Below are 27,971 nucleotides of genomic sequence, written 5' to 3'. Positions count from 1 at the left end.
ATTGTTTTTATTCTGCCAGACTGACCATTTTATCGGCATGTCAAGTTGATTTTGGTTGAAAAATCGTATTAAAAATATTATTCAAAATGATTGCAGACAACCATGTATAACTCTCTCACCGTCTCTGCATCCAGCAGCACTGTGGGGCACTGCGAGCGGGATGTCATGACTTCCAGGGAGCTGAGGAATTGGTTACCCATTCGCTGGAGCCTTTCCCCGAGAAAGCGAACAGATGAATGTGTAATGGAGCCAAATTTCCTCTGAATGTTCTGAAGAAAACAAAGAGGAGAATGAGAATGATAACTAGTAAACAAGGTTATAGGAACAAAAAAAATAAAAACAGAAAAACAGAGAAGGCATTTACCTGAAAGAGTCTGGAGAACACGTGGAACGTGTAAACAGCAGAGGAACCATCTGTGTCTGACAACATCTGGTTGACATGGCAACGCCAAGCATCTTCCTCATTGTCATAGGCAACAGGCTGGAATGCTGCCAGGATAGCAGAGAGGAAGGGCGAAGGGGGCGGAGAGGCCTGGATCTCTGGGAAGCAGTCTGCGTCACCTTCATCTTGACTGAAACACACACGGGGGCCAATAAGCTACAATCCGACATGTTCTACACTCCCCCAGTCTACACTGAAGGACAAATGTAAACACACACGCACACACTCGTCATCCTCTCCACCTGCAAGTAAACAACCTCACATTACTCAATCGCTGCCTGCCTCACTGCAGATTTTGCTGCAGTGTTTTGAGAGCTCTAATCTACTGCAGTGCTGTAGCATAACAACAACATTTGAGCTATTAGCATATTAGCATCATTCTAACATCTCCCTTTCTCTCTCCCTCACACACACACACATTCAGATACTCACAGGCCTGTCGGACCAAACAGCCTGAAGAAGCAGACAGAATATAAGTATCTAAAGCCTGCGCTGCCGAGCGCTGTAGCGGACACAGTCTCTGTCCTCATCCTCACCCCAACTATCGCTTCTCTTTTCCTCACTCTCTCCCCTCGTCTGTAACTCGGCTGTGCTGCAACTGCTAACAGCACTAGCGCACTGCACTCCCATCCCACACAGGACTGCAGAGAGCTCTCTATGAGCCTGGCATCCACACACACAATCACACACACTCTCTTCTGCACAACAAAGGCAGCTCCCGACCCGACAGAGGAGTTGTTTTTATCTTCCTCTCACCCACTCACATAAATCCTGGCACAGAGAAAAACACTAAACTGCTTAGTGACCTGCTGTTTTCAGACAATCGCTCTGAGTACAACCTACTCAAACACGTGCCTATAAATCATGTGTGGCTTCGCTAAGTGAAGACCTTGAGTACAGTGATGTATGGAAGCATAAGGCTAAGTATGTGCGTAGATAAGCATTGCTTCAGTTTAGTTAAAAACTGTGACTTTACCACTTCGACCAGAATTGGCCCACCTTGAAGAGGGACTGTTTGAATGTGGACCACTGCCAGCCCACCCTGGCCCTCCTTCATGGGTTCCAGCCCACTCGGGAGCCACGCCAAGAAAGACATTACTCATCGTGCCAACCTCAAAAGCCACACACTATGGTCCATATTCCTCAATAAGAAGCCAAACACCAAACAATTGTTTTGCCCCCTGACAAGACTTTTATCACAATAAAAAACGGAATAATAATAATGTTATACTTCTACACTCATTAAAAAATAACATAAGCTGAGCTACACACATTGGTTACTTCAATATGTGACCTTGTAAAAACCTCAAGGTGCTGCTGTGATTAATTAACTTCCAAGCAAACGAACAGTGTGATCAATAAATCACAATCCATCAATCACTGACTGAGCTAAACTGACAGATTGGATGCATCTCATCTGATGTTTTCTTTGACAATAACTGACTTTTCTCCCTGATGCTTCTTTTGGATTACTGTGATACATTTTAGACAAGGCAGTTCCTATTTTGTCCATTATTCATTATAATTCACAATTTTCTTTCAGGCTGGTCCAACACTAGAGGAACATTTAAGGCTTTACAGACATGTTCAAATTTCAAACCAGATTGGAGCGCTACCAAATTATATCTATTTACAGCTTTCTATCACTTTTGTAAAAATGAAACATGTTTGATATTTGCAACAGAGACAGAAGAGCCAGCAGAAACACTTCCCCAACAGGATATAGCATTCTTATGAATTAAATTTCCAACTCATCTCTTGCTTGTCTTTTAAAATGTAAAATCAATGTTTATCCACCCCAACACCAATCCAATATACAGAAGCCATGTGTGTAGTTCTTTGCTTGACTGAGACATCTGGTATGTGTGTTCGTGATATAAAATGTTATAAATTGGTGAAGCCTTCTTTAGGTCTATCCTCCATAACGTAACTTAATAATTCTAAATCCGATCATGTGCACTCGGCCAGAAAGAGAAAACCGCAAATTTCACATTATTGTGGGATGCAATCATGTATGACTTATCAACAGGCTGAAAGCAGATGCATGTGATGCTGTTACATTCGTCTCTGACCATGAAGAAAATGTCAACACTAGCATAAACTCAAGTCATAGTCATATGTGATGTAATGTTAAACAACAAAGCACTGTATACAGTTTTAAAAGAAGTCTTAAAGAACATTATCTACGGAGAAACTTTAGTCAGTACTGATAGGACTACTTTGTGTAACCATGTTATATCTTAGATGCTGTAAATCAGACGGAGCCTTTGTGTTTGTCTGTTTCTTATGGGTTTTTTGTTCATTTATGTCAATTGTCTATTATTTTTAGTTATTTAAGAAATGTTGTGAAATGTTTGTCTAGTGTGAAAAGAATAATATATAATATGAATTTGTAAAATGTATGCTGTATCTATGCTGAAGCTAATGGGGATCCAAATAAAACAAACAAACAAATATGAAATGATTCCCTAATAGTTCACATCTATTTTTGGTGGGTCCCATCGATATCAGTATGTTTACATGATGTTGAAAAAGTCAATTTATTGTGTAAGTCTGACTTAAACTGGACTTTCAAAATACATGTTAACATTAAGTTGAATTTCTCAAATTCGAGCGAACACACATGGATAATGTTGATGGGCGTCGATTTATTATTGCTTGTATACACCTCGATCTGACGCAAACTGGCCTTTCGGCGTTCTGAGCATGCGCAGCAATCCCTGCATCAGACTTTGACTCAGAAGTTAACCAGTATAAATACCAATGAAAAGCGGGAAGAGAAAAAAGGTATGAAGGCAACGACTTGGTGAGTGCTCAAGCAGAACCACACATCTCTATACAGATGAGGAAGCACAGTTTATGATGCGTCAGACAAAATGTACAGGGCTGTGAAGTTGTCCATGTTTTTGAAGTTCGACACACAATCAGTTGGTTACTTGCTAACTTGTTTGTCAATTGTTAGTTATGTGATGCAGTAGGTCAACAGATGACGGTCCTGAGGGACTGGCTTAAAGGGGCATATCACCAGCTACTACAGCAAAGTCAGACATACCAGTACAAGATGATTTTCCCCTCACTGCTTGTAAACTGGGACGAGCTTCAAGTAGCCCAATGAGACGATTGACTGTAGCTCGACTTGACTGTTCATGTAAACATACTAAGTGTCAAAAGACATAGAAAACTGAATTTACACTAAGGTACAGATAAAAAATAATTACATAGCACTGATAATAAATCATGGATCATGATATCTTTTCAGATTCTCTGTTTAAGATGGGTGGAGGTCTTGATTCTAAACAGTCCCCTTACCTGGACATGCCAGAGAAGTCGGCCTCCTCTTCCTCACAGCGCTCATCGAGCTCTTTCAACGCCTGTGTCACATCTTCCTCCCACACAGAGCCACAGGTGCTGTCCGGGTCCGGATCCACGTCTGCCTTTGTCTCAGAAGGCATCGGCAGGGGCAGAGTCAGGGGCAAGACAGTTTGGGGGTCCTCCTCAGAGAGGGACCCCGGCGGAGTGTCTATGGCCGGCGGGGGAGGGGGGGCAGGCTCCATGTCTTCGTGAGGGTCCTGGATCTCCTGGGGTTCTTGAGCATCCTGAGGGTCCTGTGAGTCTGGGAGGTCACACAGATCCTGGGGGTCAGAGGGCAGAGGGGGGGCGCTGCAAAACCCCGTGTCCTCACTCACACTGCTGCTCAGCTCATCTGCTGCCGTCATGCTCACAGCGTCCTGTAACATAAACCAGAGGGGGGCGCTCAGGAGCAGGTTAACAGATCAATTATATAAAAACACATTAAAATAACCTTTTTTCTTCAACAGATATATCCCCTGGTTGTTATTACAGCGGTTCATCTTAAAATCAATTTGAGAACACAGTTTCCATTCTGAATCTCGATTACAGGTTGAATTAAAACCGCTATAACCTGCACTTACGCTCACATGATAGTTTCAATGATACCAGAGGGACTTTAAGTCAGCACTTTTTTACTGTCTCCACTTCCCTCGATATCCCCTCTTATGTCTTTCTGTGAACACTAATGTCACTCATGAGAAATTTAAGAAATAAAGAAGAATCACTAAAACAGAAGTCATTGTTAATCAATCAATGAAGTGACATTAAACACCCAGCCTTAACGCTAATAAAACAGTAGCAGCACGGTGGAATAAGTTAACAGGGTAGCAGATGAATGAGATGTACTGTACGCGCTCTGACGCACTGATTCATGATCTGCACTCTATAACAACCCTTAAGTGACAGATGGTTTTAGTGCTTTAACAAATCACAGAAAAGCTGTAATTAACATTAAACAAACAATGTCCGACTCAGACCCAGGGAAATCCACATAAATTCTGCATGTCAAGTAGCCTTGTTGATGTAATGGAAGAGGGGTATGTATAGCACAGAGACGGGCCTCTAATTAAGATCCCTTGTTTTTTCCCGTCTTCTATTTTTATTTAAAAGTCTAATGCATCGGGAAAAACTGAGCATGGCAAGCCGCCAGTACATCATAGAGACAGCCGCTATATTACAGAAAGCTTTTAGAAGTGGTCGTGGCCATCCTGGAGGGAATGAGTAAGAGTATTGATGGTTTTATCTGGGGCTCATTACATTAAGAGCTGCCGGGGCTGTGATGGGGGAGATGTCCTTGGGGTGATCTTGAGAGCGTCAGCTGGAAACGAGTTTCTAGAAAAGTTCAGCTGGGATAACATTCCTCAGGCTTTGATAGATGCTGATATTGATGCTGCTTTATCATACTGACATATATATACATATATATAGTATCTATTGATACTGTTTTATGATATTAAACTCCATAATGCTCTGAAAAAACAGACATGACATGAAAAGATGCAGAGTGATATACCAGTTTAAATATAATATGTAAATCATGTTTTATTATTTAGCAGGCTGCTGCTTTACTAAAAATGTCTTTGGCAGTGGTTCTCAACTGGTGTGTTGGGACCCAAAAGTAGGCCGTAGAGCCATTTTCAATGAGTCGCTTATGTATGTCTGGAATTTGTTGTTTTTGCAGAAGTATGAAGCACTTTTTAAACATTTTTCTTTGGACCTCAAATGGAACAAAATGTGACCGAACAAAGGCCACTAATATAATGGTAGGGGAAACACTGAACTGCACTACCGGCATTTTTGATTAAATAAATCTGAGTGGTGGAAAGTTTTCAGAATTTGGGGCATTTCATCTGTAATAAAAGTAGGATTGTCCACTAGCATTTCAGCAGGCTTTGACTCAGCACGGAGAGATAAAAAGTCTGAACACAACTTTGCCATAATTCACACCTGTTTTAATCCTGTAGGTTTTAGAATTCATTTAAAGATTTAACTGATGGCTTTTATGGCTCTCAATGGCTGTATTTCAGACCTGTTAATAGCATACGAGCCACATGTATGTCTAGATTGTTTGCTGTGAAGGCTCCACATCTGTGGAACTATTTGCCCGCAGAAATCAGGTGAGCTGAGTGAGTGAATGATCTCTTTTCAGTCTCTTCATAAAACATACTTTTATCAGCAATTCTTTCTGGATTCATCCGGATTTTCCTATAAATTAATTTTTTGTCTTTAATATGTTATTTCTTAATCCTAGCTGTGCTTATACTTTGATGACCTGCTTGTTTATTTAGCTGCCTTTGTAAAGCATTTTGAAACCTGGATTTTGAAAAGTATTGTCTTTAATGCATATGCATGTAAAAGGACATTAAAGACAAAGTCTATAAACGATGACTGTGTTGTCTTTTTGGACACTAATGCCATTCTTGTTTCCCAAGTTTCTAGTCAGAAAGTACATGATGGTAACACAAAGAGTACTTTATCTCTAAATGCTGGCTACCCTGGAAGCCCCAAAAAGTCGTTCATCGCTCTCAGAGGATATCACCATCACCACCCAACACCATCTATGACTCTTCCACTTACAGCCCTGTTAGTAACTGAGCAAAAGAGATGCTTTATAAGGCCCCGTGTCCACCTGCCGTTTTTTGCAAGCAGAAAAGTGCTGGCTGTGCACTCGGGAGTGTTTGCATGAAGCATTTGTGCTCTAGGAAGAAAACAGATGCAGGCCGTGCTGTCTCTATGACAACAGTTTGTTGACAACGGCAGCTGTATGACCGACATGGCTCAGTTACTTTTTACTGCATGTTTTATATTTGAGATCCTTTTTTAACCCAGCAGACACAGAGCAAAGAGGATGTAAGTACAAGATCAGAGGCTTAAATACGGGGAATATCAAACATTTTGTCGCCTGTGGCATCACCTTGAGCGCTCGGAGCAGCCGCACAAAAACAGCAGAGTGCTTGTAAAAAAGGTAGCCGGCCGTTCTCTGCTGTGAACGCTCTCTACCCATTGAAAACAACTGATAAAGACGCTGCCGCTGAGAAAAAGACGCTTCACCCTGAAATATGACATTTCTAAATCCAAGATTATTGTATTCGTTTAGACAAATAAATACCAGGTATAAGACTCATGCAGGCTTGTATAGTAGTCTGGTGCTACGATGGATTGAAACTACTGTATCACACATTTTAAGATTAAATATTGGGCATTTTGAATTCTGTAAGATTTTCAAAGTAAGTTCAAATACAAATCCAGACAACAACATAATTTACTCACCATTGTTAGTAAAAGTGATAAATGTCAGTAGAAGAAATGCTTTTGCTTGTTAATACAGTTGCAAATTAAAGAGGTTTTAATTGGCTTGACTGAATGCATCACTTGTTAAGGACGTATACTCACACATGCTTCTGGTACGAAGGTTAAACAGCTGGTGTCCATTTCACAAGTGTTTAATGGAGGATTTAGTTGGAATGGTCAGATGCTGTGTTATTGGAGGTGAGCAGTAACAGCTAACCTGAGGTGAGCATTTAGTTTTTTTCATTTCCCCCTAAATCACATAGCAAGCAAGCTGAGACATACATGCCACCCCCACCGCATGACTATAAACACATATACCATTAAAAAAGGGACAAGGACTAGACTTCAGTAACCACAACCAGAGCAAAGCGTTAGAGCAAGTGCTGCTAGATGGAGTTAGAAGCAGCAAAAGGAGCACACATGGTCTTCCCCCGACAACAGGCAGACACAGAACTTTTACCCCCCAATCTAGAACTCCCTGAAGTTAGCCCTGATCTTTCTGTCTACAGAGAAAAGCCAAGAAGAACAGCATAAGCAGTGAAAGGTTGAACAGAAAAGGCAGAAGGCGAGCTAGAAAGCACCCGAGCACCACAGTTTATTGCTGCTCCCGATTGATCCCACCTCAGGCAGCTGGCTGCTGGCGCTGTCTGAGTGGGCCATCTCCAAAATGGGGCTATCCAGACGGGGGAGGGAGGGTAGAGACGGTAGGCTGCCTGCCTCCTCCGTCAGGGCGCTGCTGGACGACTCCTGAGACTGCTGCAGAGAGTCCACATGGTTGGATGCTGTGTCGTCGGTTGCAGAGTCACTGTTCAGCTAAATAGGAAAACATTAGAACATGTTAGCATCTGTGTTGCAGCAAAGCAAAGACACAAAACAGAATGTGAGGAAAAACGACGTCACCTGGTTTTATGTCAACACATAGTGGAATCAACTTAATCTAAAAAGGGATTTCTTAAAATGGTTGAGGGATTTTTCTTTTCTTTCAAATGAATCTTAAAATGTTTGTTGTATATCATTTGGCCACTAAATGCCTGTTTTCTCTTAGAGTTACAGTGATACTGAATTTACTCTTAACATTACACTGTTTTCAGGTTCATATGGATTCAACAATAACGTTTGTGTCTTTTTATTACAGTCGGACAAAACAGTAACATGAACAATGTTTTTGCATCAAGCAGAGCGTGTTTAGTCATTTTAGTCTTCCATTCAATTGATTCAGAAATTTTACATTTATCCAGGCAAAAAGTGAAATCATGCCAACAGAAATAAAATATTTTATTTCATTCTTCTACAATCCTGCTTCAGCACACACATAGTGCTGCATGCTTATTTCGTCTAGTGTTAAAGAATATTACTTATTCATGTATATATCAAATATCCAGTAGAGGCAAAAGCTCATTCTCTCACCGTGCACTACCAAGATCAAGAGCAGAAGAAGAGAAAAGAAATATATCCCCATTAGACCGAGGTAAAGCATTAATGTTAACGGCATTGGCAGCTTTTCAAAGATTCTGCTGCAAACCAAACCAAACCAAAGCAAAGAGGCGAAGTAGAGACGAGCAGCCAAACTTGTGAAAAGTGAAAAGGAACATGCTGTTATTCTGAATTTTGACACTTGCCGTACTTAATTATCACAATTTAATTAAATCTAAATGATGAAAACTCCATTTCTACTTGTCTTTTTCCTAAAATCAATAATCTTTGGGATAATGTCCAACAAATTCTGGGGGGGATTATCCTGACCTGTACTCATGGAAATATAAGAAATGACAGCAGCATTAATTTTAGCAGTCAGAGGAAGAGGGGCTGAAGAGGGGGGGGATCTACCACCAGCGAAGAAGCAAGCATCTAGCCCCCGTCCACACCTGCAGCAGGTCCAGCTCAGAACGCACACACACACACGCACACCATGCCAGCGGGCTGTGTGAGGAGCATGGTGGGGCGGATTCGGGGGCGGGGGGGGGACCCTGATTGGAGTGAAACTTACAAGGCCAGAGCGGGTGAGAATCTGGCTAGCGCTCAGTACCTCCTCCTCAGATGATTCGTCGGTGTCCTCGTGGTTGGTGAGGTTGAGGCTTGGCGTGCTGCCGGTGAACTGGCACTCCTGCAAAGACGGCGTGTCCCCTTTGTCCATGCTCTCAAGGGAGCGGCGACGCACCCCCCAGTTGAAGTTGTCCATGCTCTCCCCCTGCAGGACGACCAAGACTACAGCAGTGAGAGACAGCCAGGGGAAAGATCTCACAAAAGAAGTAAACACAAGCATGAGACAAACACAATGTATACAAACAATCCACAAAAACACAACACGCATGAGTGGGTGATTTTTTTTTTTTTGGGGGGGGGATAGAAAAGTATTTAATATTCTAAAACTATGAAGAAGGGGCTTCACAGCCGGAGTAGCAAGAATTTTCAAGCAAAGCGCACTACAGCACTTTACTCTATGACAATATGAGACATGGGGGGCACTGCAGAGGAAAGCGACTCTAAGAAGCTTTGTGGCCCAGAGACTTACCTGCAACTCCTTGAGGCAAGAGAAGAGAAGGAATAAGTGTGTTAGTAGACATAAGACAGTTAAGAGACATGTTTCTACTATAGCAGTCAGGACAAAAAGACAAACAAGACACAAATGTTGTTAATTTGGAACAACACAACTAGAGTCTGAGTGTTGGACAGTAGAGAACTGTATTATGTATAGAAGTATTAGAACTGAGCATTGAAATCTTTCAGGGTGTGAAATGTGTATATTTACGGATGCTTTATGAAAGTAGTTGAGCTGTGATGAGATACCAGAATTTTGAGATACTTGTTATGATAGTAAAAATCAAAGCATGTTGATACCTGTATTGACACCACAGCAACTAATATAGAAGTCCTACATAACCAATAGTGGTTCATTTCTGGTTTTCAATTATCAAATATTGCAGGCAAAACTTCAGCAGGGATTAATTCACACAACTGTCTTATGTCATAGATGTAGTTTCTTAAAGTTTCTATACTTTTTAAAACTATAGATCATTCAATAGCAGAGGTGGTTTTGTTTTCAAACACGTTATAGAAAAAGTGTCAAAAACTTTAACAACCTCAGAATCCACTGCTAACGTTTCCACATTCATCCTAATATATCATCTTTTGTATTTTTCTTAAATGTAGGGTGACTTCCTTTTGAATCATACAAACAAGCCTTGTTTCCGTGTGTGTGTGTGTGTGTGTGTGTGTGTGTGTGTGTGTGTGTGTGTGTGTGTGTGTGTGTGTGTGTGTGTGTGTGTGTGTGTGTGTGTGTGTGTGTGTGTGCGCGTGTGTGTGTGTGTGTGTGTGTGTATTCTCACCTCGGCATCCTCCAACTCCACATCTAAGAAGTCAAAGTCCTTGAAGACACCAAACTGTTGCTCACTGCCCGTATCTTCGCCCTGCACCTCCTCTTCTCTAACCACCTCCTCCACTGTGGGAATGAGACTGGTCTGCTGGTCTGCTGAGTCAAGATCCTCACTAGATGAAAATACCACCTGGCATGCAAAAAAACCAGAGACCATTAGTTACGTTGTCAAGGACAACTGTTGTATATGCGTCAAAATGTAGAGAAATCACTTCAAACAAAAATTCAATCAAATCAACATCACCCACACCAAAAAGACAACACAGTAACAACATGCAGTGGATTTATCAGTGGATTTACAGAGACCTTGTCTGAGGCTTTAGAGTAGGAGAGGAGTCTTACAGATGGATTTTTGGGAATGCCAGACTCTGGGCCACATAAAGACAGTACATTCATCAGCCTCTCCCTGGTTCTTCTCTGTAACAAGAACACATGAACACAGTAAGAAAACTAAGTGTTGTACTTCCTGTAGAGAGAGGGAGAGAGTTACAGTGTAATAAAGAGGAATATGTACAGTTACTCTAAGATTTGACACTTCCAGCTTTTGTTTCCATAGATGACAATAAACATTTGTAAAAGTATATTTCACAAGTGCCATGTTTGTTCCCTGATATTCATGATGCATGTGGCATTTAATATCCCATCTTATCCTTATTTTCACCTTTCAAGTCTGTGAAACATAGAGCAGCTCAAAAACTCCTTATTTATCTGATATTTGCGTCAGTAAAAACCCTACTTTTAGCTTCTGCCTGAAACGGTTTGCTTCAGCTGCTGTTTTTTTTAGGCCCCCCCTCCCCATGTGCCAACTTTCTTCTGATTGGCCGGCTCTCTGGAAGCCTTACGAGGGGACAGAACGCTGCAGGGCTGCTCTCCAGTGCAGAGGGAGTAGAGAGGCTATGTAAACGGCTTCACCAACCTACAAAGAGGCTTGAAGTCGACTCGTGGAATTCTTGGTTTCATATTGGGGAACTATAGCGTGATTTGCAGAACAAGCCGTTAAGTGCCCTCTGCTGACTCATCACATGCTACATACGTTTACCTAATGAGCCACGTTTAGTATGGACATCCAACATTGGACGTATCAGCATCTCAGGTCAACTTCAATATTCATGAACCACACAATAACATTCAGACACAAAAGAAAGAATGGAGGCAGCAGTAGACGAGTAGTTCCAATGTTTTGTTGGATAAACTAGTGTTTAATTCAATGAAGACTGGTGGCTGTGAAAAGTTTGATGTAACTGATGTTTCTGGATAAGTTTAAAGGATTTTACCTAAGACACTTAAAATTAAAAGTCTGGGCCTGTCAAATACTTTGATAGGACCCCCCAAGGAGTCGGTGTAACCTGCTTCACAGCTGGCGGCTGAAGCAATCTACGGGAGCAACTGTATCTTTAAATAATTTAGACCCAAAGATATTAAAACGCACAGGTCAAAAAAGTAAGTACCTGGGTTCTACATTATTTTTATTTTTTTTATTTTTTTTAACTGTGTGAGTCAGTACCTGGGAGAGTTGAGGCCTTTTCCAGCTTACTGGGACGAGCCCATTGGAGTTAGATCCGGATGATGTGGAGGATGTACTCCTAGTCACAGCAATCACCTGTGGCTTTCCATTCCTGCCCGCTGCAGTACGCTGGTCACCATACTTATGCCCAATGATTGGTGTCTGCAGAGTCACATAATGCCGGTTAATGATCAAATTAAGCAGAGAATAGTGTAGACACAAGACAAAGCAGTGTACTGATGATTTACTGGAGAAGGAAGAGACAAACCTCTGAGATGTCAAAGTGGAAGTCCAGAGTTTTTCCAGGCAGTTCCTTAGAAGAGTTGTTAAATATGCGTGTAAAGGCAATTTCTGGAGAGCCACATGACTCAGTGCTATACGAGCGCTGCACATCGTCTGGAACAACGAGGCTGGCAGAGCGAGACACAACCAGTTTCAGAATGTTTTGGGCCTCCTTCCAATGAGGGCTCTGAGAAAAACAAGCACAGAAATATAATGAATCCATTGTGAGATATGGCTGTGTAGGTGTTTCTAGTGAATGCATGAATGTGAATGGGCATATTTCCCTCAGAAGGCCAAGCCTCCCCCTACACACACATCAGCTGTGGACTCGGTCTCTGAATGCATTTGAGCCTTTGTATCCCTTTATTCAAAGTATGGCCCATGTAAAATGTATGGAAACATCAAAAGGATGCCTAGAAAATATAACTCCCAGTGCACACCAGTGCACATGCAGGGTATAATGTATACACACCAGCTGAATGCCTTCTACAAAATGCAGCTGTGGTTCTGAGCCGGCAGAGAAGTGGCCTGAGGCAGGAACATTAACACAGCTGTGACATGCAGTTTTGAGTGAGGAGCATTTAGTGCCCCAGGTTAGCATGGTGAAAGGCTTCAATAAAGAGCCGAGGCTGCATCAAAAAGGCCTCTGAACCTGACCCTGTAATATATGGTATTCTTTTTTATACTCTATCATGGTGCTATTTATGGACCAGACCATGTACTGACATACATCAGGCTGTAGGTATAAATGGCTGTTACTATATAGTCTCTGAGTAAGTACGAAGAAAAACAACATTTAACAAGTGACAGCACTGATTTTAACATTTGATCAAAACTGTCAGGTCTGTATAATATTTTTGACAGGCCAAACCTGCGCTGCATGAACAGAGTGGACTCTTAGATGGATGTTATTCAGCAGAACATTTGGGTGAACTGATCTGCATATGCAGTGAGGCTTGGGAATTAACTATCAATATATGACAATAAAAATGACTAATTCAAAAATACACAGCACTTCCAATGCAAAATAAATAATAATTATGAAATAGATAGAAAATAAGCAGAGTCCCTTTTTAGAGAGATGCTGCTTGTAGTTTCAATGGGAGTGTGGGGGAAAACGTCTATATGTGCTTGATTGAAAGCTCTCTCTCTTTGAAAACCATGAACATAGTCAGTTATGACAAGTTCCATCAGAAAGACTGGCCTTACAATAGATAGGAAATATATTTATGTTTAAGGGTAGCAAAGACCACAAAGTATTTGAGGATCATTTATTTTAGATTTGGTTGAGCAGAAAGATGTTGGTAAAATGAGGGAAACTTGAGGTGTGTTATCATATTTGAAACGCCTGAATGTAGATGGTGATAGATCTTTTGGTTAGTGTCGCTGTGTTCATGTAATATGTGAACCAAATGTTTCCTATTTGATCCGACCACTGCAAAACTGTATTTGATTGTTTCATGCTTATGAACAATCCTGTTTAGTTTGAGATGTTTCATTTTCTTTTTTTACTTAGTTGTTGTTATTGCCATTTTTATGTTATATACTGATATTCCTCATGGAATCAACATTTCTGGTCTAAATATGTGAAACAATTAAACATTTTGTATGCAACAAGCTAAGGCTCACTTGAACGTATTTCCCGATGATTTTCATGATCTCCAGGTTAAACTGTTTGACGGGGGCTGCTGAGAGGTCGATGTGACTCAGCAGGCTGTAAATGATCTGCAGCAGGGACTGCTGCATGCTGGGAAGGCCCTTCTCCAGCAACTGAGAGAAAAAGTGCAGAATTTAATATCTGTGTATTTTCAACAGGCAACAAGTTTAATGTAACATCCGACGTACCTCAGCCAGGTACGTGACCAGGTTTAAGGTGATCTCAGCGAAGGCATCATGGAGGTAGCGACAGACCACGTTGATCCAGTTGGTGCAGTCACGGGAGTAGCTGTGTGTGCTGTACAGACTCATCATGTGAGCCAGGTTTGAGAGTGTGGCAGACTTCTCCTCCGCACACACCTTGGCTATCTTATCAGCTGTCTCCTTACAGAAAGGAGTGGGGCTGTCAAAGTGCTGGATGAGATGTGGTAGGAGGCACAGGATGTTCAGAGGAAAACCTGCAGACATGAACAGAAAGATGGACGGAGAATGGAAAAGGTCATATTTAGTAAACTGATGAATACAACTAATAACAGAGATGTAAATAATATAGTGACAAAAAGATGGACAGAACCAGGACTTACATGATTGTAATTAAATCTGTCTCGAATTAGAGGAAAGAAAAATCTATTTTGGTATAATGCCTGTGGTTTAAAATTGGACATGTGTTAATTATTGAGGGGTGTACTAGCATCACAAAGTTGTGGGAATTGTTCCAGTATATTACTGGAGCCACCCAACAAACTGTTAAAAGAATGTGCAACATTTTACACTTAAATACAGCAGGAATCAAGTATATCCTCTGTAAATATCTCTCTGACGCATGACTGTGTACAATGAGTGTGACACACGAGTCCCGCTGCCTGTGATGTTGTCTGAGTTGTATTTACAGCGTGTTTACAGGGACGGGACGGCCAGCCGACTCAAACCCCCCTTGTGTATAAAAGCTGTTTAAGTGAGGGACTAGAGAAATGAAGAATAACAAACAAACTGTACTCACTGCTTATATCAATGTCACATAAGTGTTTTTTGATCATGGTCATTCCCTGTAAATTTACATGCAATTTGAAGCCACGAGCTAACTAAAGAGCGCTGCCATTAGCCTGCTAACACAACAATGCAGCTCGAGACAAGGACAATTCTGTCTGCCGCTTTTTAATAGTACTGTTTTTCTCCTTTAAAGAAAATACAAAAAAAGTTGATTCTATGATGAAGTCAGCTGTAGGCACTTTCTCAGTCCTGCACACTTACCTGCCACTTGTGAGGGGTCTATCAGCGTTTGTCTGGACACACTGATTAGTTTGCTCAGCAGGTGGATGGTGAGCTCCTGAGTAGAAGCAGAGGTGAAGCCCTTCAGGAAGAGCTGCAGCAGGCCGGGGAAGCTGTACCACTTCAGCTTGGCCTGAACCTTCTCCAGACGTTCTCTGCTGTCCGGACGGTCCAGAGGCAGCTGACCCAGCAGCTTGTTGAGCAGCCGCAGGGCCAGCAGGTACTCGAACTCGTAGTCCGACTCGAGCAACGAGGCGGCGATCCAGAACACGGTGGCCATCAGATTCGATGGGTCCACGGGGGGGATGGCGTCCCCTCCTGGACCCCCTCCACCACCTAATGATGATAAGCTTCTTGTGCGTGCCAGGTTTCCGTGGCTACCACTGAGTCTGTCGGCTATATCTAGGGTGTTACTCCTTCGTCTGTCTCCTTTTCGTTCGCACATCAGGCTGGCGCGGAGAGAGTTGCTGCGGGTGTGGGCGTGATGGAACAGGCCGCTGTTGTTCGTGTTCAGTTGGCCTGTGCTCTTCCTGTTTGCAGCAAACTTTAGACCCAGCAAGTGATCACGGCTAGAAGTTCTGTAAATAAATTAAAGACATTTTTAAATAAAATATGCATTTAAGGTAGACTGTGGTTGAGTTTAATTTACCCGTTATTTCCACCATATGATCGTGATTCTGTATATTATGTTCTACTTTGATTGACCAGATGCTTTGTGCATTTTCTTGACCGACTTCATGCCCGGGTCGATCTACTCTGTTTAGCTTGACACTTGCTTGCAGCTAGCTTATCGAAAATAGACTTAGTGAGTATTTGTAACAGCGGCGTAGTGCTGCTGGCAGACCGTGACAAGTGCTGTGAAAACACAATCATTGCCTCGAGTGGGAGCAAACAGCACCGTGCAGAACGCGGCGCACACAGACTATGTGGAAGTTGCATTAAGTGTCAGACATGATAAAATAAAAAGATGATTTAAGTAGAGGGACTTACTGAGCTAAGGCAGTGAGGAGGTCATAGTTTTTGACAGTGTCTGCCAGAGTGTCAATGCCTGACTCAAGTGTCAGGAGGAGCTCAATGACAAAGCCCTGAGGAAGAAACAACCAAGGTAAGTTTGTCAGAACAAAACAGATTACTCCAAAGCCATGCAAAAAAAAAAAGAAGCATGTTCCATATTTCAGTTAAGTGACAAATTGTGTGTATTAAGACAAATACAGAGCAGAGCTGTAGCAGTTTCTGACCTGAGCCTCCTCTCCGGGGTCCCCCACAGTCTCCACCAGCCGAGAGAGGATGTCGGACAGTAAAGCTGGGGTCAGAGGTTGTTTGAGCGCCCTGAAAATCTGGAACGAGCGACCAGCATAGTGACGAGAAGAGCACGACAGGGCTGTTTGTAAAGCTACGTCACTCAGCAATGACTCCAGTTGGAAACCTGCAGGGATGCACATAAAGGACATACAGGTAAAGATGATCAAATCAATCTAAAACATGGCTGAAAATTCAAGCTACAGTCAGTAAAAAAAAAAAGTCAGCTCTAAAGCATACAAACCTGATGGGGATTGTTTGAAGACGGTCACTACATGTCTGACAAAGACACTCAGCTGGTCAGCGCTCTTTATGTTGGGATTCTTGGGTGACACATCCTCATGGTTCCAGAGCGGGCCTCGCTTTCTAAGAGGAAAAATAAAATCTTAACGTCAGCCATTGTGATTTGCTGAAACCATAAAATTACACAACACTGCAAACCCCAAAATCAAACCCATGCAATGTAAAAATACCCAGTCCTGTCAGACACAGCTGGAAGCATGAAAGCAAGTGATTGAACAGTGTTTCAGTTAAATGTTGCAAAACAAATTAAACTCTTACATAATGTACAGGTTTGGACAAGTAACTCAGTAACAGTGAGCAGCACAAAAAGTGTCTCAGAAAAATGTCTTGTTCTGGCAAAGGGAGATTTTAATGAAACAGTCTTCTCACCTCGAGGTGATGAACTCAATGAGTGCTTTGACCTTCTCGTCCTGTTCAGCTGTGGCATCCACCTCACTGAGGAGCGAAGGGGAGAGGTGGGACAGAGCAGTTCCACCCGCTCCGAGACTAATACTGGATGAGGTGGAGCTCGAGCTGAGGCCAGAGTCTGTCATTGGAGATGGTTGACAGTCTGGCAACAACTCCTGCACTCCTGTAGAAACAAATGAAACACACTTTAAGTGACATGGCCTCTGAAGAAAAATACCTGAATAGTAATATTTTGTTTGGATTGTTGCTGCCACCCAGTGTTCTGCTTTGGAAATATAACAAATGAGCTTGCACATTCTTCACTCTCCTTTTCTCACTATGTAATGTTTTTAAGTTCAATTCCTTCATTTTAAATGTAAACCTCTAATACTTAATTGATCCACCAGGTCCTACAATGTTACATTTACTGTTAAAGAGGGGCTTTAAAATCATTCATATCTCTGGAACATATACAAGGGAAAAGGTTATGTTAGTGAACAAAGCATTAAAGAACATGTTTTTTTCATAATTTTTTCCTAAATAAACACAAAACATAATGAGCCAAAAACAACTTTTAATGAAGAAACATCAGCAAAAATGTTAAAGTTTTACATTGAAGGGTTTAGTTATTTTGATTTATCAGAGCAGAGGGCAGAGAGATTTTCCATAATTGTATTTGAAATAGAAAGACCTACAGGTACATTGTTATGAGACTATTAATACTGATTGCCATAATTGTTTTTATTTTAGATTGATTTAAACAGGATTATTAAATAACCTCTCCTGCTCACTGCCGCCCCCTGCTGGTTGTTAGCTCTCAGTTTATTTACACTGCATGCAGTCATGTAAAAATTCCTCAATGAACATTGATTATTGGCATGATGACAAGAAATACAGAAGCATTAGGTTTCCTTTGCAAAAGGAATAAAGGCTGTAGCCGTAGTCAGTTTTTATCTTAAAGGGATTTAAACATGCTTATGCAAAAATGATGCTTAATCCTCGCCTGCAGGCAGTCTTTTTTAGACCGGGTAGAACAAGAGCTCTCTTTCTCTTTATTGTGCTTTTCTCGCACATTTCTGAGCTCCAAAGCAGAACTGACCTGTGAGGTTGAACTCTGGAGCTGCAGGCTTCACAGTCAGGACCCTCGGCTCATTGTAGTCTCGATTGCGCAGAAGCACCATAGCCACAGACTGGACGTTACTGTTTGCTCCCTGAACAACCAGCAGATGAAGGAGGAGACGTTTGCAGTGCTCATAGACTTCCGGGTGCTGGTGATCAAAACCTGCAAAAAAGAAAACAAGGGAGAGGGATTTCATGAAGTATGAGACATCCAGTAAACACACTCCTCTTCCTGTATTTTTTAAAATGATGAATATGTTCATTTGCATATCTATCTACCTATAAAAATTGCATGTAGCAACAGGTGCAGGTAGGCACTCCACTCCACTTTGACGCCATGGTCAACAATGAGGTCTGTCAGCAGTATGACGGCAATGTTGCATCTTTAAGAAAAAAATATATAAAATGAGATACTTGACACAACAGTATGGAGCAAAAGGAGACGAAAAGGTGATGCATGTTGCACCTATGGAGAGGTACAGCAGGTGTGTTTGTTTCTGGCAGGTAGTCCACGAGAGGAGACCAACAGCCTCCTGTGGGGGGGAAGGGAAGAGGCTCCGGCCGGTTGTGATCCATCACTTTCAAACGCCAGTTAGCATAGAGTGGCATGGAGTCACCTGAAGAAGGGAGAGGGTTAACAGACATGATGGTGGGAAAGAAATGTGAATAGCGTTTAGTTTAGTGCTTCGAAGGGGGTTGATGTTCTCACTCTTTTCTTCCTCGTAGGATCCTCCAGAGCTGCTGCTGTAACGAGACTCCAGACGGTGGTGCTGGCGGTTCAGGTTACTGTTCAGCCCGCTGTAGATATCCAGGTGGGTGTAACTGCAGAACAGAAGAGTTAAAAGTCAAGAGCTAAATTCTCATCCATAGCATCAGCAAACATATCTCTGATTTAAAGTACATTTTCCAAAAACAATTTGAAGATCTGACTAAATCCTAAAAGATTATAAAGTAGCTGTTCTTATTTAAGATATCCCTCACAAGAGTTCAAACAAACAGCAGACTGAGACTTCAAAACAGAACTGCAGAAAAGAAGAGGCAAAAAGCAAAAAAATCCACTCAATAAAATTTTAATATTATTAGGTCTTACAGTATCTGTCATATTTCTCTACACTATCTACACAATCTACACTACAACAGGCACATTTTGTTGCTAGCAGCATTTTGGATGGAGTGCAAGAATTTCATTTAAAAAAACAATCCAAGAATGCATTTGTGAAACACATACACACTTTTTGTTTTGCACAAATCGATAGCTGCAAGCTCGACTACTGAGTTTACAATGAACCTGCAAAAGACACTGATAGGTTTTACATAAGTAGGCAATCATTATTGTTAGACTAATAGATTGTGCTTCCTTTGTTAAAGTAAATCACAGCTTTTTTGTGTGAGCAATAATTCATTTGCATGGAGCTTGAACCAACACGTGGGTGAGCAAAGGGAAGGAAAAGCTCTGTTAGCGAGGAGTTAAAAATTCCATCACTCAACTCTGGTAACAACCTCTGGTGTCTAGTGTGAAATATGAGACCTGAGATGCATTTCAGCTTGTACCTGTCCTCCATGTTAGAGTCTTTGATCTTGCCGTCATGATGACCTTCGTTTCCTGGCACCATGGTATTGCTGCTGGAGGTTGTTCCTGAAAGAGCGAGACACGATACTGTGAGAATCCAACATTTAATAACACAACATTCAGCATTTGAATCATGGCTGAATCATTTTACCTGAGGTGACTGAGGGGATCTTGTAACTGGAGGAGATGCGGTAATAAGGGGGGTTGTCCATGTGAGTGACCGCCGAGCTGACAGGATCCGTCAACTCGAGCTCACTCATCAACTCCTCCAGCAGCTGCATAGTCTTATCTCTGCCCAGGTAAACGACCACTCGTTTCACCTGAGGACACACAGTCAGACACATGAGGGGATGAGCACTTACCCCACAATTGGATTCAGTGCATGCCATAAAGGTCCTGTGACTTACATAGGGCAAGAGGCTGGGGTCACTGCTGACTCCTGACATACTGATGAGGAAGTGCAGAATGATTTTGAGGTTCTTTGGCCAGCTGTCTGCTAATGTGGTCCATACATTCTCAATCTCCGACCAAGCAAACTCATCCCCATACTGTAAAAAAAATAATCAGTTTCTCTCTTAACAATTCCAAAGTTGTTCTTTCCACTTCAATCTGAACGTGTCGGATTGCATCTTGTGTCTCACCTTTGCAGTCATGAACATGAGATTGTTAAGCACCATGGTTGTTGCACGCGGCGAGCCCCAGCCCTCTCCACGGAGCCACCTCCTGCTGTTGACCATCATGATCTCCCGCTCGTGCACATCCTCGTCCTCCTCGCCGCTGCCGCAGTCCTCCGGTCGACGTACAGTCGGCTTGAAGTCAACGAGCTCCACGTTGTTCATCCACGGGAGGAGGTAGTGTAACATGACCTGACGACCACCAGGATGTGCTGTCTGGATACGCTGGCTCACCTCTGGAGCAGGAACGGAAAGAGGGAAGATGTGAGGTAAAGCTGAGTCTATACCATTAAAAAGTAAAGGAGTGCATTGCCTATAAGTGTAACTTATATAAGTACTGATTGGGCTGACAGTGCTCCCATCTGGCCAGCAGGGAACTGGTACCAAGCATCTGAAGTGATTGGTTCATGAACACTCACAGTTTTTCTTTCTCCCTTTACTCTCTCCACAAATTCTGGATTTCTAGTCTCACTCTGCACAAACTGCTTCTTGAGGCTGACCAGTGCCCAGGTTGACCGGTCAGGTAGCCTGGGCTCACCTCTCAGGGGCACCAACTACCAGCAGCTGTATCAGCTGTGGAGTGCCTGTCTAATTGATATCCTGCAACAGCGTATTGAATCCAAAATAAACTGATTTTGTTCTTATTTAATTGAAATAAATAAGAGTTCAGATTCATTAATTATGATGCAATCATAAGTCCTGCATTGTATGTTTCTGTGCCAAACAAAAAAATGTTTTTACTTGCAATTTTCGCTGCAATATTATTCAGATATTTGTCAAGATTTGTAACACGCGATCACTTCTGTCCATGCTTATGTGAATATATATTATCATCTAAAATCAAAGTGTTCTGAACACACAGACAAAGATACCTGCTGTCACATACAAGTTAAATTAAGACCATTGACTTTCTGCATATTTCAACATGTTTCAATAACAACAGCAGCTGTAACAAACCTGAGAAGATGGGCAGAGTGAGCTCGGGGTAAGTTCTTGCAAGCTCCTCAGACAGCTGGTAGTAAGACACAGAGTAGAGGTGTGGCAGCGGTGAGGGAGGGGTCAGGATACCATCTGTTCGCAGGATCTCCAATTTGTGGGCGTAACGGAAGAGCTTGGGCTCCAGGATCTATTAGTTTCATGAACACAAACAATAACAATATATTGTACTTAGTACATGGAAAAAGCAGCTGTGTAGTGGTTACATTTAGTGCAAGTGTCAACTTTTTTGAAGAAATGTTTGTGACCTGTAACAGCTGCATGGCTGCCTCGTAGATGTCCCTGGAAGAATCAGCGGCCTTGAACAGAATCAAGTTCAGCAGCACCACAGTGTCAAACTGGTAATCCCTGATAGGAAATGTAAAGCCAATGCAGTATTTAGGTCACAATTCGACGACTCTTAAGGAACAAATAAACTTGCAGTAACAGGTTGAAGCTTTGCAATGCGTAGTACCTGTTGTGAAAGACATTAGCGATGGCCCTGAAGCAACCTGCAGCCACACGGCGTGAGCCGGTGTAGCAGCGGTCCACAGCCCAGAACATGAGGTTGCTCTGATCCGGGTTCAGCTCCAGCAGCAGCATCACCGCCTCACAACCCAGCTGGTGAACCTGAAAGAGACCACACAGCAGATGTAAGAAATATGGGCTCACTTCTCACAGGTGTCATGACACAATCCTGTAAGTTTTTAGTAAATGGCTCAAAGTTTAGTGTAAATAGTGAATTTATAAATACATTTTAAAGCAGTGTACATTTAAAACATAAGCCAGGCTTTAGGACTACTAGAATGGACAATGCAACTTTGTGATCGATATATTGCAGAAGTTAAATACAGATTACCTAACAAAGTTCCTTCAAATTTGTTAGCAAAATTACTCAAAACATGTACATAATATCTTAGAAATACAACACAATGAGCATTAAAATGATTTATAATATGGTCAATACAGCTTGTTGATGACGGTTCTATAAATTAATAATAATAATAATAATAATAATAATAATAATCTTTACTTTATTGATCCCGCAAGGGGAAATTCAGTTTTTAAGCTCTAATTAGTGAGATACCAGAATGCACAAAACAATGATTGAATCCTAATCAATTACTGGTAGCACTTTCATTGTTTTGCACTCTTTCTGTATGAAAAGTCTTATCACTGCCCTCTTGCAGTACTTCAGACCTCCACTGGGTAGTGCTACTGCAATGTGTTTAATCTGTGTGCATAACTTAAACCTCAGTAAAACTTGTCTGTACAGCCTGACTGAACCAGTTGCTTCTTATAAAAATGAATACAATGGTGGTTGACATCATTATGTACTACTCTTGTGTTAATAGCCATCATTACATCGATACATTGAGAATAGTATGGGACATGTTTATGACCTTGTAAAGGTTTTATGAGTTTTGATGAAGATCCAAATATGGGGGAGTGTCCTCTGCATGTAGGCTAATATGTCAAACCTTAAAGTGGTTAGTAATCTGTTTTAGCTTCAGACATGATACCTTCTTTTTTATACTCTAGACATTTGTTTCAGCGCTCATTCATATCTCTAATATCCAGAACTAAAGCGTAACCTCTAGCCAAGCTATAAAATAGTGATAATCAAAAATGACTGAGCTGTGTTTTTCCCTTCACCTTCTTGTCCTGAGAATCCAGGATGTTGTCTAGCCACTTGTAGAGGTAGCCATCGGAGGAAAGGCCAACATTGTCAGCCACAGGTCCACAACACAACACTGCAGACATGGCCTGAAACAAGAGAGAAAGACAACAGTTATCAGTGAAAATGGATTACATTGCATGCATGTACATGCATGTCTTTACTTGTGTTTGTGTGTACCTTTAGTGCACAATACTGATGGCGGTTGATCTGCATATTTCTGTCACTGTAGCGGTCCAAGGGGGTGAACATGATGCTGAAGGGACCGGCCCAGTGACTGAACAGCATGAACAGACTGTGTCTCAGTGACTGCTGGGGGAAGATGGTCCTCCTTTGATGCACTGAAAACAACAAGTCAATACAGAAGACATAATGCTTCACTCCAGCTTAAAACATTTAGAAGATATAATCTCATAACTGACTGAAACGACTCAGCAAATGACTAACAAAGAGGTATACCTGGGACATTCTGAATGATATTGGCCACCAGAGCACTGAAGTGACAGCGGATGTCCTTCAGTGTGTCAGAGTCCTTGTCATTTTCAGCCTCGAGCAGCTGCCTGGTCAGATCAACATACTCCAGCAACGTGCTGTTCAGAGAGTGGCTCTCTCCATCCAAGCCGCCACTGGCTCTGTAGGAAGAAAACAAACAAAAGATTATCTTAACAAGATAAGCTAAAAGAAAACTAAATCACTTTTATGGTGCAGTCAAAGTTTGTTCTGGATCACATACATCTGACTGATGACACCAGCATCAGCCAGCAGCTCAAAGATCCGGACCAGCTGGACTCTGAGGATGTCGCGACGCCTGCGCCGCTTCATGTTCTGCAGATTTAAAACAGCAGGATTTTAACTCTGTACATTTTCTTTTGTAAAATACAGACATTTGTCATAAGTTTTGAACCAACTGCACTTACTTCAGGTCTTCTTTCTAGAGCTTCTTTTATGATGGGATTTAGCTCCTCTATCAACTCTCTGAAGAATGGAGACATTTCATTTTTAATAAACAAACAAAGTTTAAAAGGTGTACCAAGGTGTTTATATACAGATCAGGCTGAGTGCTGTTTACCTGAAGGCCACGGGGTTGGTCCTGCCAAGCCCCAACACAAGAGACTCTGTGATGTCCATGCACTCAGAGCGCATCATAGGAACGATGTGTTTGAACAGGGAGGAGGGGGACGGAGTGCCAACAATCTGTTAACAGACAGAAAGAGTAATGTCAAGGTCTGAAACGTAAAATAAATCAAGTCTGCTTATGAACATCGGTTGTCACTATGTTACACAGAAATGTATTGCATTTTAATTCTGCTATTTTTCTGACAAATGCAAAAAAAACTTTAAAGCTCAGGACTTGGCATTATAGTGTTTCTATATTCTATTCTTGTCACTGCAGGTGAGGCCGACCTTTGAATCATAACTGTAGCCGCTGTCCGGCGTGGACGCCAGCGTCTCAGGCGGGGAGCAGCGGACGGAGCCAGAGGTGGAGGATGAGGAGCACATAGAGGGGGAGGAGGAGGCTGAGCTGCAGCAGAGGATCAGGTAGTTCCTCCAAAGGCCGACATAGGAGTCGCTGCTGTTCAGACTGTTCACTTTCTTGGCGTTGATGGGGCTGCTGAAGGTGGACAGGAATGAAGGGACAGAGATTAAGCACAGGATTTCCAAAAAGCGGAACAACACTGAACTGTGAACCCAGAAAACAGAGTAACTGCTTATATTACACCCAGGTTATTTATCTTGTGTCAAGGCCACTGGGATGGTTTCTTTTGGTACGTGCAATGACAATTTGCGGCCTTTTTTTATTGCACTGTGAGTACCAAGAGAGATTACTTATTAGGGTCAAAAAGTTTGGAATCTTCAACGTCAACACTGGCGATACAGCTCCACCTGGTCCCGATTTGCCAAACCAGGAGAAGTGGTCAAAACTTGCCATTATATTTCCCCTCATGTCCAAAGTATGCACTTTGTACAACATGAATGTTTACTAAAGGTAGAATCAGTTCACAGACCTATCACATAACGTCATCTCAATAACATCATAACATGGCCCCTTTCAAAGACAGTCGACAATAAACACACCTATAATGATACAGTTTCAAACATGTGCAAACACACAGGACACAAAGACAGAGAGGCAAACTTACTTGATGTCAACTTGTGGAGACAGCAACTGCAGGCGGGTGTAGGCAAACATCCATGCGTAGTTGAGTGCAGTCGGGCAATGTTTGGGCAGGTTCTCCTGCCGCAGGTAGCTGGAGAAGCTGATGACCCAGGGGTCCTGGCCCTGAGTAACGTGGGCAAAGACCCAGATGTGCGATGGGCTCACCACATCAAACTGGTGGCTGATAGGAGATGAGCTCCACTCAGCCAGCGTCTGAAGATCAATCCCACTGGGACAGTAGAGCAGGTTGGTCTACAGAGAGAGGCAGGTTGAGTATTTGTTCACGCTCAATGGTTTGTATGGGTCGTGGCCTAGTGGTTAGTTTGCATGCCCCTTATAAAGCTGTAGTCCTCAACCAAGCAGCTGGGTTCATGTTCAGACCTGTGGCTCCTTTCCCACTCTCTCGTTCTCCCGGTTTCTGGCTCTATCAGCCGTCTATAATGGCATAAAAGCGCCCAAAAAAGTAATAAATAAATAAAAGAGACATATATACCTGGTCAGCTCCTGTGAGGTGAATAAAGCTCTCCAACACTGATGCACTTAATCTGTCCATTACATCGATGGCCAATTCTTCATCTCCCTGAAAGGACAAGGAAAACGACGGTCAAAAAACAAATAACTGCTAAGATTCACATAAATAAGACTGTTATTTGTGCTTTTTCTAATGTTGAAGTTATTACCTTGCCGATGCCCAGCGCGGTGTGTAACGCTCGGACCTCCTTCAGGACGTTGACAGCCAGCCTGCGTGTGGCAGGACGACAGCTACAGAGCACCACCAGAGCTAAACCCTCCACCATATGCAGCACGCCTAAGGGATGAGTGCGGTCCAGGGACAGAGAGTGACCACTGCTGGAGCCCTGTTAGAAAAAAACAAATGAACTCAAAACTAAACAAATTACAGGTACTGTAATACATATAATACTAAGGCTGCAACCAATTCAGAATTTTGTCGTCAAATCAGGATATGGCTCCTTAATATGAAGCTTTGACCATAATGTCTTTTTTTATTTCAGTTTAGCGCTACATCAAACTCCTATGTAACTCTACATGAGGATCATGTTTTACCTGCAAGATGTGATTTTTTTTGTACAGACAGGCTTTAATATACTTTTAGCTCTCCTTTTAAATCCTGTTCCTGTTGTTTTAAACTAGTTCATATATCTAGGGGAGGGTTATTAAGCTTGATTAATGAGCTTAAGTCCTGCAGAAGATATTTTAAGAGACCAATTTTAATTTGCTTAATTCACAGTTTTTACTTGTCTTTATTATTGTGTATGTTTTAGACGAGGAGGAGATTTCTGCAGATCGTTTGGCTGCCAGTAAAAATTTAATAATTAAGTAAAACGATAATTCAACTCCAGGTGAAAACAGTGTAGGGTAAATACTGAAAGGCCATTTTGATATTTGTTTTGTAAGTTTTCAGCCTGTCATGTTGTTTCTCCTGAAATGTTCTGTGTACAATGTTGATGCTAAAAAGAAAAAAAAATTGTGGACAATGTTGATGAACAAAAAGCCAGCGCAATGACCCGAGCCTTCTCAATTAATGATTTGAGTCATCCATTTTTAGAGGGACGTCCTATATAACACAAAAAATCCTGAGAGATGACTTAGTGGATCTAAAACGTTCTTGACCAACCTGCACGTCATGGCTTTTATTGCTGCTCTGCACCGCCTGCCTCCACTGGCTGATGAGCTGCAGTAACATCTTGACGGCATTGTCCAACAGTGTCGGGTGAACATCGGTCACCTCTCTGACAATAAAGTACACAAAGCCTGAGAGAACGTCCTCCCGCCACTCGGGGAAATCCACCATCAGGGCCTGGAGGGTGGTGAAGGCAAGGCCCCGCAGCTCCTCGTCCATGTGGATGGTCAATCTGTGGACCAAGACAAGACATTTTTTGAAGGTGTGGAAAATGTGAGGTATCTGTAGCACGCTGAGTGGAGGGGGAATTACTTTGCAAGAAGCTCTATAAGGTCTTGTCTGCTCATGCCGTCAGGTATCAGCCTTGGGATGGCGGCCACACAAGTACGGAACAGATCGATCTTTGGCTTCCTCTCTCCCCTGTAGCACAAAAAGCTGATGAGAAACATGCTAAAGGTTGAGCATACAGAGTACAAAGGGTGGTACCCAAAGTATGATTCAGGTTCATGGTTGCATACGTTATCATGTCCTCAGGCTCTTTGTTGGACATCTGCACGTTAGTCATGCTCATGGAGCGTCCCACTTCCTTGTCCAGGTGTCGCAGGATGTTATCTAAGGCTTTTCTTACTTGTGGGTAGTAAATAGACATGCCTGTAAAAAAAGCAGCAGAATAACTACACCAGGAAACAACAACACAATAAAGAGAACACAGTTCCAAAAATTCATTCTTGGGAGTTTTTTTCTCCTAAAGGTTCAAAAACCTACCTATGACCTTAGCTTCTTCATCAGTGAGGGTGGTGTTAAGGAAGATCTTTTTGACACGCAGCGTGTTACCAGAAGGCATGATGATCCCTGTAGTAGGCATCGGAGGCTCTCCATCTTTCTGCTGTAGGCTGTCAGCAATCACCAGGAACGCCCGCAAACCAATATTCATCCGCTGGTGGGGCAGAAGGAAAGGATCGGAAAGAATCCACAAAAACAACCACAATGAGGTTGTC

The 27,971-nt window shown here is 42.3% G+C and overlaps 1 protein-coding gene across 13 annotated transcripts in view; it reads right to left on the bottom strand.

The window, feature by feature from the left end:
* Positions 1–27,971, bottom strand: part of fryl (furry homolog, like) — an 86,829-nt gene that overhangs the window by 9,730 nt on the left and 49,128 nt on the right. For 7 of the 13 annotated variants that reach the window (XM_061029227.1, XM_061029154.1, XM_061029194.1 and 4 more), the window contains 41 exons: positions 27,739–27,910; positions 27,492–27,624; positions 27,286–27,393; positions 26,968–27,205; positions 26,012–26,188; positions 25,825–25,911; positions 25,315–25,583; positions 24,578–24,785; positions 24,243–24,367; positions 24,091–24,148; positions 23,907–23,998; positions 23,633–23,805; positions 23,354–23,514; positions 23,152–23,262; positions 21,971–22,125; positions 21,765–21,864; positions 21,478–21,646; positions 20,488–20,756; positions 20,254–20,394; positions 19,998–20,166; positions 19,828–19,912; positions 18,986–19,098; positions 18,743–18,893; positions 18,556–18,659; positions 18,257–18,439; positions 17,140–17,341; positions 16,712–16,833; positions 16,407–16,594; positions 16,159–16,253; positions 15,151–15,746; positions 14,089–14,357; positions 13,873–14,013; positions 12,230–12,430; positions 11,962–12,123; positions 10,764–10,874; positions 10,411–10,587; positions 9,072–9,272; positions 7,706–7,897; positions 3,752–4,170; positions 365–572; positions 120–269 (listed from right to left, as the gene is read on the bottom strand). In XM_061029227.1, coding sequence (XP_060885210.1) covers positions 120–269; positions 365–572; positions 3,752–4,170; positions 7,706–7,897; positions 9,072–9,272; positions 10,411–10,587; positions 10,764–10,874; positions 11,962–12,123; positions 12,230–12,430; positions 13,873–14,013; positions 14,089–14,357; positions 15,151–15,746; positions 16,159–16,253; positions 16,407–16,594; positions 16,712–16,833; positions 17,140–17,341; positions 18,257–18,439; positions 18,556–18,659; positions 18,743–18,893; positions 18,986–19,098; positions 19,828–19,912; positions 19,998–20,166; positions 20,254–20,394; positions 20,488–20,756; positions 21,478–21,646; positions 21,765–21,864; positions 21,971–22,125; positions 23,152–23,262; positions 23,354–23,514; positions 23,633–23,805; positions 23,907–23,998; positions 24,091–24,148; positions 24,243–24,367; positions 24,578–24,785; positions 25,315–25,583; positions 25,825–25,911; positions 26,012–26,188; positions 26,968–27,205; positions 27,286–27,393; positions 27,492–27,624; positions 27,739–27,910 — 7,185 coding nt within the window. The remainder of the gene's footprint in view (positions 1–119; positions 270–364; positions 573–3,751; positions 4,171–7,705; positions 7,898–9,071; positions 9,273–10,410; positions 10,588–10,763; positions 10,875–11,961; positions 12,124–12,229; positions 12,431–13,872; positions 14,014–14,088; positions 14,358–15,150; positions 15,747–16,158; positions 16,254–16,406; positions 16,595–16,711; positions 16,834–17,139; positions 17,342–18,256; positions 18,440–18,555; positions 18,660–18,742; positions 18,894–18,985; positions 19,099–19,827; positions 19,913–19,997; positions 20,167–20,253; positions 20,395–20,487; positions 20,757–21,477; positions 21,647–21,764; positions 21,865–21,970; positions 22,126–23,151; positions 23,263–23,353; positions 23,515–23,632; positions 23,806–23,906; positions 23,999–24,090; positions 24,149–24,242; positions 24,368–24,577; positions 24,786–25,314; positions 25,584–25,824; positions 25,912–26,011; positions 26,189–26,967; positions 27,206–27,285; positions 27,394–27,491; positions 27,625–27,738; positions 27,911–27,971) is intronic. The other 6 variants (XM_061029173.1, XM_061029200.1, XM_061029203.1 and 3 more) reach the window with 2 other exon arrangements.

This window comes from Labrus mixtus, chromosome 3 (assembly GCF_963584025.1).
Source record: "Labrus mixtus chromosome 3, fLabMix1.1, whole genome shotgun sequence".
NCBI lineage: Eukaryota > Metazoa > Chordata > Actinopteri > Labriformes > Labridae > Labrus > Labrus mixtus.
This window is presented reverse-complemented; position numbering and strand designations above follow the sequence as displayed.